The following is a 10707-nucleotide window of genomic DNA, read 5'->3' on the forward strand; positions in this document are numbered from 1 at the left end:
TCCTGCCGGGCCTCGAACCCAGGACCTTCCCGCTGTGAGGTGGCAGCGCTAACCACTGCACCAACACAGACGCCTCCCCCTCCACACGTACCTCTCTGAGTGAGTATCAGCCATGTTCATGTCGTTGGCAGACACTCTCATCTCACTGATGCGGACCTTCTCCAGCCTGCTGTCGACCATGATGGAGTAGTAGATGAAGAAGCGTCCGTTGTCCCTGTACCGCGGGTGGAAGGCCATGCCCAGGAATCCCCTCTCGTCCCCCAGCCAAGGGGTGGTCAGCACCTCCCCGCTCAGGTCCAAGAAGGGCTGCTCCACGCGGCTGCCGTCGCGCAGGTAGACCCACACGAAGCCCACCTGCTCGGCGATGAACATGCGGTGCGTGTCGTCGCGGCTGTGGAGCATGAGCACGGGGTTCCGGAGCCCGTTGGCGACCTCGGTCAGGCACAGCTGGAGACACCCTTTGGGGTCCTCTACCACCTTGCCCAGGTTGTTGTTGAGGTCAGAGGTCTTGAGGACATTAGGGTAGCAGTAATCTTTGTCGGACAGGTTGACCATGTGGCAGAAGCGAGACGCGTCCTGCTCGCTGGCCTCCTGTAGGAGCTTGTTCTCTGTCAGATACTTGACCACATGACGACATTTGCCGTGGAACTCTGAACAGAAGTCGGCGCACAGGCCAGGCAGTTCTCTGACTGGGGTGTAGGGGTCCTCCGCATCGTAGAGATGAGCCGCATAGGGAGAGCACTCCTACATGGGACAGACGGACAGGATAACTGGAATGAACTGGAATGAGCTCCACAGAACTTGAATGGAAAAGAATGGTCTTTCTGTATGTATCACAGTAAAACCTTTCCTAGTGTATCACAGTAAAACCTTTTCTAGTGTATCACAGTAAAACCTTTCCTAGTGTATCACAGTAAAACCTTTTCTAGTGTATCACAGTAAAACCTTTCCTAGTGTATCACAGTAAAACCTTTCCTAGTGTATCACAGTAAAACCTTTTCTAGTGTATCACAGTAAAACCGTTCATGTATCACAGTAAAACCTTTCATGTATCACAGTAAAACCTTTCATGTATCACAGTAAAACCTTTCATGTATCACAGTAAAACCTTTCATGTATCACAGTAAACCCTTTCTAGTGTATCACAGTAAAACCTTTCATGTATGATATCACAGTAAACCCGTTCTTAGTGTATCAAAGTAAAACCTGTTATAGTGTATCACAGTAAACCCTTTCCTAGTGCATCACAATCAAATATTTTCTAGTGCATCACAGTAAAACCTTTCCTAGTGCATCACAGTAAACCCTTTTCTAGTGTATCACAGTAAAACCTTTCCTAGTGCATCACAGTAAACCCTTTTCTAGTGTATCACAGTAAAACCTTTCATGTATCACAGTAAAACCTTTCATGTATCACAGTAAACCCTTTCTAGTGTATCACAGTAAAACCTTTCATGTATGATATCACAGTAAAACCGTTCTTAGTGCATCAAAGTAAAACCTGTTATAGTGTATCACAGTAAACCCTTTCCTAGTGCATCACAGTCAAATCTTTCCTAGTGCATCACAGACAGTAAAACCTTTTCTAGTGTATCACAGTAAAACCTTTTCTAGTGCATCACAGACAGTAAAACCTTTTCTAGTGTATCACAGTAAAACCTTTTCTAGTGCATCACAGTAAAACCTTTCCTAGTGCATCACAGTAACATCTTTCTCTTTCCCAGTGTATCACGATGAGGTGAAATCGCTCTGTACACATATGATGGCTGCCACAGAATACCGATTATGTTGTCAGGGGGAAGAGCATCGTTTAAGGTGTGAAGACAGTCGTGAGACTCAGAATGTTCATCACAACTGTCACCGAATTAATACTGTTCATCCAAATGATGCATTTACCATGGTCCCCCTCCCGTCGGGCAGACGCTACCGCTCTATCACGTGCTCTACCTCTCGTTTACTAAGAGTTTCTTCCCCAGTGCTGTGTGCAGCCTGAATAACTCCAAAGGCTAGATCTGTATATTATCCTATTTTATTTTGGTGTGTTATTAGTCAGGTTGTGGAAGTGCTGTTTCTGTGTGTCTGTGCATCACGCACTTTGATTATATGCACTTTTACTGTAAATTGTGCCTCTATGCATTGTGCACTTTACTATGCACTTTAGGGGATGTTGATATCAACCTTAGCATTTGTCCTTTTATACTGTCTGTGGTTTTTTATTGTACTGTTTCTACTCTGCTCCTGTATTGGATTAGGTGTAGACACACAGTGTTTGCACTGTACCTGTATTCCAATGTGGATTCGTCCATACATGACAAATAAAATCTCTGACTCTGACTGGCTTTCTGAGGGTCATGATGCACCAAACCAACACTGATTTCCATGACAAAATTATCAAACGTTCTATTGGACCTTTTCAGGTGTACCCAGTGTATGACCATATGAGAGAGTTGATTTGAATGGGAATGGCTAATCGATTCAAGTTCTATAGACATTACATACTGCTTTAGAGCATGTGTTGTGACTTCAAGTTTCAAGTTTTGTTCTATTTGTCACATGGTACATTATAGTGAAATGCTTGGTTCTGTATGACCCTCCTGAGATTGTGCTTCATACAGTAAAAAAAAAGTTAAAGAGTAAAGACCAAACACCATACAATATACAAAATGCAAAAAAAAACTAAAGACAAAATGCTAAAATTAGGTAGAAGCGGTGAGCAAAAAAGTGAGTGTGTGCAATGCATGTGGATGTTGTGTGCAGTGAATGTAGAATGAAGAATGGATGAGTTAATGACTTGTGAATTACTTCACTTTTATGAACAAAGCAACAGGAGAACAATCTCTAATTAAAGATATTACACTAAATCATTCCTTCTTATTTACAATTACAATTAAGGCATTTCTTAAGTGACTTATCATAATATGCAAGACAGTATTTGCACCCTCCACAAGAAAAATAATGAAATGACCACCTATGTTGATACCTATCTATCTGTACATATCCCTTACTTTTAGTTATGCTGCTGCATGACTTACTATCATAGTGTCTTTACCTGTATTACTGTACAATTACAACTATGCATCTGATTAGCACTATACTATACTCAGTAGTACTCATTTATATATTTTATACCCAGTTTAATCACCTGTACATTGTATATTAGTTACTATTGCACTTTACTGTTACATTTGTATTCTGGTTGGATGCCTAACTTATTTTCGTTGTACAGTATTGTACTTGTGCTGTATGATGACAATGCATTTTAATCTAGTCTAAACTAATCTAATCTATATGTTAACATTAATATTCACATAATGTATGGGTGATTTAAAACACCAACTCCCGTTAGATGATTATTCTGCAATATTGAGGTCAATAATAACATGGATCAATGCATGATCCACTTTGAATCTCTAATTGATTGATTGATTGATTGAACATTTTATTAACATATTGCAGAATGGGTACAATACAGTACAGCTCAATACACACAATTGTTAAGGGGATGCAGACCAGAGAAAGACTTTCGTCTTGTTTACATCAGGGTCCCCCATTTTCAATTCATCATGACATACATGACATACAGAAGATAGACAGTACTGCTACATCTTTATGACATACCAGATTTACAAATACAGTACTGTTTGTGATACAAAAACAGAAAAAGAGTTTAAAAAAAAAGAGAGAGTATATACATTAGGCTAAAATACTAAATTACTAAACGAATACAAAGGTTTTCACAAACTAGAAACATTGGCCATGTGCCAAGTTGCCAACCATTAACAACTTCAAAAAAAGGACACAGGTATGATTGATATCTTTCTAACGACACCGTTATTTATTATTACCTGGCACAAGACCTCCTTCAACATGTCCCCGCAGAGCTCATATCCCGCGACGTCCAAAAGGTCAATGATGTCCCAGTACCGCTCGGCGATGCTGTTGTCCGTCTTCTGGTCACAGCAGCCGAACTGCTCGTACTGCTTGCAGAACTCCAGGTGCCACGGGGGTTTGAACGGCGGCTGGAAGTCCAAGCACTGCGGGTGAGAGGACACTCGTCGAACCTGGACGAGGAGCGACAACAAGGCTGACATTATGATGATCACGACGAGCTCCGGGAAGCGCAGTGTCCTCCTGCAGCCGGGTCCCGCTGTCCAACAACAAGCGCCGCTCAGATGGAGAGCCGCATCCCGCGTCCATGTCATTTTTGCCGTCTGCCTCACAGAAGGAGCTCAACTGTTTGCTCTTCTTGCTCTCATTGAAGTGTGTGTGTGCGTGTAGGGGGGGGGGGGGGGCGGCACGCACGCACGCACACAACACACACACACACACACACACACACACACACACACACACACACACACACGCGCGTAGACACACAAAGTCAAGTGTCAAAGAATGTAAACATTAATCCCTGGCTGGCTCCAACTGTAATTACGCCTCACTCCATGTCTCTGTACCTCAAGGCCCCAGGCCATGTTGTTAACATTTCAACAACTTTACTACAATGACATACAATGGTATTGGCTATACGCTGTCACAGCATGTCTTTTCATGAAGATTTGCATAGTCAAGTGGGACTCACAACAACTTTGTTATCCACTGACTTAACCCCAAAGCGTGCCAGAATTTTGATTGTAGAGTAGGCTAACCTATTAGGCTTGATTGATTGATTGACTGACATTTTTATTAACAGATTGCAGAATGGGTACAAATTACAATACAGTACGGCTCAATACACACAATTGTTAAGGGATGCAGACCAGCAGCCGCCATCACCCCAATCATCACACACATAATAAACCTCTCCATAAAACAGGGACACGTCCCCAAGGACTTCAAAATTGCGAGGGTGACCCCTCTGCACAAAAAGGGCAGCAAATTAGACCCAGGCAACTACCGCCCTGTTTCTATTCTCACCTCCATCTCGAAAGTCATGGAAAAAATAGTCTACGAACAGGTCGAAAAGTACCTAGCGGAAAAAAATCTAATCTACGAATTCCAATCTGGCTTCAGAACATCCCACTCCACTGACACATGCCTTCTCTATTTGAATGACCACATCAAACAAGAGGTGGACACAGGCAAATACTGCGGCATGGTCATGCTGGACCTACAAAAGGCCTTTGACACGGTCAATCACTCCATTCTGATTGACAAGCTAAAAGCAATTGGTTTTGATAGTCTATCAGTGAGCTGGATGCAATCCTACCTTGAGGGGAGGGAACAGATGGTGGAGGTAAACGGTACCCTATCCCCCCCCCCTCACAGTGAGCTGTGGTGTTCCACAAGGAAGCATACTAGGACCGCTACTGTTCCTAATTTATGCAAATGACATGTCGTCAGCTTGTGACTGCAACTTGTTCCTGTTTGCGGACGACTCAGCCCTGATGAATTGAAAATGGGGGACCCTGATGTAAACAAGACGAAAGTCTTTCTCTGGTCTGCATCCCCTTAACAATTGTGTGTATTGAGCTGTACTGTATTGTACCCATTCTGCAATCTGTTAATAAAGTTTTCAATCAATCAATCAATCAAACCAGAGAAAGACTTTTGTCTTGTTTACATCAGGGTCCCCCATTTTCAATTCATCATAACATGTATGACATACATGACGTACAGATAGACAGTACTGTTACATCCAGACATTTATGACATACCAGATCTACAAATATACAGTACTGTTTAAGAGTACATCGCCTGTCATATCCCTGGCGTTGGAAACTCTGATTAATAGACAGAGTTTCTAAAACATTATACATACATACATTATACATACACTATATTTGAGAGTATATACATTTGAGGGGGAAGAAACTGTACATTGGAGGAGGTTGGGTAGGTGGGGTGGGGAGGGGGTTGAGTAGGTGGAGGGGGGGGTGACTGTACATTGTAGGGGGTTGGGTAGGTGGGGGGGGGGGGGGGGCTGTACATTGGAGGGGTCATGGGTTTTTGGACATTTACAGGGGCCAGTTTCGAATTGCAGAGAATTGTAGGTGCTCTTTGAGAGCGGTTTTGAAGGTTGTTAGGGATTCACATTATTTTACGGCTGTGGGTAGGGCGTTCCACATTGTTGTGGCATAATTGCGAAACGTGTTTAGTCCCTTGTTTGAGCCGAATCTGGGTTGAACATGATTTGTGGAACTCCCTCTGTTGTGGTCGTGGAATTCACTAACCTTTGGGAAGTATTTCGACATGTACATGGGTATCTTAGTGGTGTAGTGTATCTTGTAGACCAGGCCCATTGCAAGTTGGTGTACTCTGTCGTCTACTCTTACAGCCATCCTAGGTTGTCAAAATGGGCAGGGGTGAGGTGGGTTTTAGGAGTAAGGTCAAGCAGTAGTCTGACCAGTTTGTTTTGTCATGTTTGTAATCTTGTTTTTAGTGCCTTTGAGGTGTTTTGGTACCATGAGGTGCAAGCATAGTCGTAGTACCCTTGAATGAGTGCTCCTGTTAGAGTCTTCAGGGTATTCTTGTTTACCAGAGAGGAGATCCGGTACGGTAAGAATCTTGTTCGTTGGCTGACTTTTTTTATTACATTGGTTGCCATTTTGTCACAGGAAAGATTTGCCTCTTTCCTTGTGACAATATTGTCACCCACTGTAACAAGCCGTTGGCCGGGGGGGGCAGGTGGCGCACGGAGATTACGTTCGTCACCAACACCGGGAGACACTAGGATTCGCCTGTTCGAATCCAGCTCCCGGCGTTGCTATCAGCTTGGCTGGCCTCTCACACTGATACAATTGGCTGTATCAGGGGGTGGGAAAGCTGAAGGGTGGGTCCTGGGCGTTGTGGACAGCGACCCCTACAGTTCGGTCGGGGCGCCTGCTCAGCGAGGGTTGGAACTGAGGAGAGATAGTGTGGCCTCCCACACGCTACACTCTCCCCGGTGAGAACCTGCGCGGCCAGGTTGGCCTGCCCCAGGCTGCACATGCGTCGGAGGAAAGCATGTGACAGTCTCCGGTCTCCCGGACCAACAATAGGGGAAAGTACGCAACAACCAGGAAGGGTGGGATGGGAGAAAAATCGGGAAAAAAGGAGGGGAAGAAAGATAATAAAAAAAAACAAGCCGTTGGTCTTGCTGAGTTTGTTATTTGATCCAAAGAGAATGGACTCTGTTTTACCCAGGTGTAATGATAGTTTGTTATCAGCGAGCCAGGTGCAGATTCTGCCGAGTTCAGAGCTGAGGGATTTTTCAACCTGCAACTTGTCCCGGTCAGAGACCAGCAGGGCTGAGTCATCCGTGAGCAGGAACAAGTTGCAGTCACAAGCTGACGACATTACATTTGCATAAATTAGGAACAGTAACGATCCTAGTATGCTTCCTTGTGGAACACCACAGCTCACTGGGAGGGGGGGGGGGGGGGGGGGGGGGGGGGGGGGGTGTACCGTTTACCTCCACCATCTGTTTTCTCCCCTCCAGGTAGGATTGCATCCAGCTCACTGATGGACTATCAAAAGTCAAAACCAATTGCTTTTAGCTTGTCAATCAGAATGGAGTGATTGACAGTGTCGAAAGCCTTTTGGAGTTACAGCATGACCATGCCGCAGTATTTGCCCGCGTCCACCTCTTGTTTGGGAGGTGCAGCAGTGTTTATTCCAAAGCCAAAGGCATCACACTGGTTTCTGCTCTTGTAGAGGCTTGGAGAACCGTCACAGATGATGGTTCCGTATCGGAACCAGTCTGCTACTCCATATTTCCTTCCTGGTTTTATATCCAAACTTAGGCTCACAATGTCACCATTTTCCTATAGGAATGCTCAGAGAGATCGCAGGGGGAGGAGAGAGGGGCGGGCATGGAAATACAACAACTAATCCAAAAAGCCTGCAACCAATCAGTTAATTCACAGTCCCCCATGAGTTGCAAACTTTGCAAACTAATAACAAGATGGCCCTAGGTCGACCCTCTCTCCTGTCATCTTGATTTATCACAGATAGTATAATAACTCAGCCGACCCTATTGTTTTTGCTTGAATCATGAGACCTGCCTTGCACTCTGTATTGAACCAAGTATCTTCTGTGCACAGAAATAAAACTCACAAAGACAACTTGTCACTTCTCAAGAATCTTTATTTCAACTTATGTCTCACGGGTGTTCCTACAATAAACATTTCCACTACAACTAACAAAACAAACTTTTCAAACAATGTAAATATTCTGTCAACAGTTTTTATACAGGCCAAATACACTGGCGGCCAATAGGTACGGTGTGTGTTTGTTTTCCCCAAAAGTAGGCACAGACGCGAGAAAAGCCAAAGTAGGATGTGCAGGTCTGATTAATAGACCAAACAGCACTGTCCATGGTTCTGAAACAACAGCAATCTCATGTCCTCTCCTCTCCACGTCCCACTCTTCTCTCATCTCCTCCCCTCATTATCACAGATAATTTCAATATATAATCAATATTACAAGGGGTCAAACCAATTTAGCCTATGCAAAATGTTGTTTGGGGGCCCCTATTTTGTGAAACTATGGTGGGGGGATTCCAAACCCTTTAAGGTGGGCATGCATTTAACATTTAAATGCATCAATCTGGTGCACTTTAAGAGGAAAATAGGCTAGATCCGTGAAAAAAACGTATATATTTTTTTCTCACAAATTCAAATCAAACATCTCAAGTTGACCCCAGCAATGACAGAACAACAACTTACAGGATTTACCTAATCTGCATTATAACATCTCCAAAATGCACATAAATGAGACAGATACAGCATTTTCCTTAGATTTCTGACTTACAATATTGAAATTTAAATGTAACTAATATAGAAACGCCCACATAAGCAGTAGCCTATCGCTTCCATTTTTTAAGATGATGATTTGTTACATCCCTACAGGATATATATATATACACACAGTATACAGTGTATTGAGTGAATTGAGCTTCGGGGGCCCTATGCAACCGCATAGTCCGCATATGGCAAGAAACAGGCCTGGATGTCCACTCCCAGCTAATGGCCCAATAGGAAAATCTGCAGTGCCGCAGCCCCATACAGGCAGGGGCCTGTACTGTGCGTTGGGGGCCTGTACTGTGTGGTGCACTACTGCGCATGTGGATGAGGGGGGGGGGGCTCTCTCTCTCTCGCTACGTGTTACTGAGACATTAGCGGAGACACGTGTTACTTTCAATTCATAATGACATACGGATGTACATATAAGAATCTAACATGCAGATATACAGTACTGTTACATTTGTGATTGATTGAACATTTTATTAACAGATTGCAGAATGGGTACAAAGTACAGCTCAATACACACAATTGTTAACCCTTTCACTGCCGCACTACCAAACGGTTAACGCTTTCACTGCGACAATACACAGAAGGTTAACCCTTTCACTGCCACACGACAGCAGGTTAACCCTTTCACTGCCACACAACAGCAGGTTAACCCTTTACTATCACTAACCGTCGGTAGTGTGATACTTACTTACTTACGACCTATCGCTCCTTTTGGGGGAGCATAGGCCATTAGGCCGTCGACAACAGTTCGCCAGGGTCCTCTGTCCTGTGCTTTGCTTTCCAGCTGTTTCCATGTCAGTCCGCTCTGTGTGATGTCTGTCTCCAAGTCCCTGCGCCAGGTGTTCTTGGGCCGGCCTCTTCCTTTTGCCTTGGGGGTTCCATGAAGGGCCTTTCTGGTGGTGCTGGTGTTTGGTTTGCGTAGTGTGTGGCCGATCCATCCCCACTTTCTTCTCTTGATTTGTTCTTCCACTGGTTGTTCGCCCGTTTTCTGTCAGAGATCATTGTTACTGATGGTATCTGGCCAGTGGATGTTCAGGATCCGCCTCAGGCATCTGTTGATGAATGACTGCACTCTAGTCATTGTGATCTTGGTTGTCCTCCACGTCTCTCTGATCCGTATAAGAGTACTGGCTTGATGTTGATTTGATTTGAATAGTCTGATCATCATCTTTGTCTGCTGACTGATTACCTTGGAGCTCCAGTTGTTCTTTAGTTGGATGTATGATGCCCCCCTTGCCTTGCTGATTCTTGCTCTGACATCTGCCTCCGTGCCACCCTTCTTATCTATGATGCTACCTAGGTAGGTGAAGGATTCTACTTCCTCAAGTGCTGTTCCCTCCAGGTTTACTGGGTCTTTGTTGTTTGTGTTGATCTTGAGTATTTTGGTCTTTCCTTGGTGGATGTTGAGGCCTAGTTGTGTGATAGTAAAGGGTTAACCTTCTGTAGTGTGGCAGGGAAAGGGTTAACTTTCTGTGTATTGTCGCAGTGAAAGGGTTAACCTTCTGTGTGTTGTCGTACACTGTACGTATTGTACTGTATTGTACCCATTCTGCAATCTGTTAATAAAATGTTCAATCAATCAATCAATCAATCAATCAATCAATCAATCAATCACAAATGTAACAGTACTGTATCTGTATGTTAGATTCTTATATCTGTATATCCGTATGTTGTGTATGTCATAAATGTCATTATGAATTGAAAGTAACACGTGTCTCCGCTAATGTCTCAGTAACACGTAGCGCGAGAGAGAGAGAGAGAGAGCGAGAGAGAGCGAGAGAGCCCCCCCCCCCCCCCCCATACGCATGCGCAGTAGTGCACCACACAATACAGGCCCCCAACGCACAGTACAGGCCCCTGGCTGCCTGTATGGGGCTGCGGCACTGCAGATTTATCCTACTCTAATCAATAGTATCCATCTGCAGAACATCAGCGCAGCACTCTCAGTCCCCGCGCTGTCAGGCCCCGCGCT

At 44.4% G+C, this 10707-nt stretch overlaps 1 protein-coding gene across 1 annotated transcript in view; it reads right to left on the reverse strand.

Annotated features, from left to right (window-relative positions):
• The window catches only part of hhipl2 (HHIP-like 2), a gene marked incomplete at both ends in the record, with an annotated part of 31855 nt that extends 27653 nt beyond the window's left edge, over window positions 1-4202 (reverse strand). The window contains 2 exons of the mRNA XM_084311093.1: window positions 92-744; window positions 3846-4202. Coding sequence (XP_084167219.1) covers window positions 92-744; window positions 3846-4202 — 1010 coding nt within the window. The remainder of the gene's footprint in view (window positions 1-91; window positions 745-3845) is intronic.
• Window positions 4203-10707: the final 6505 nt, after the last annotated feature.

This window comes from Notolepis coatsorum, assembly GCF_963971535.1.
Source record: "Notolepis coatsorum genome assembly, chromosome: 3".
NCBI classification, from domain to species: Eukaryota; Metazoa; Chordata; class Actinopteri; order Aulopiformes; family Paralepididae; genus Notolepis; species Notolepis coatsorum.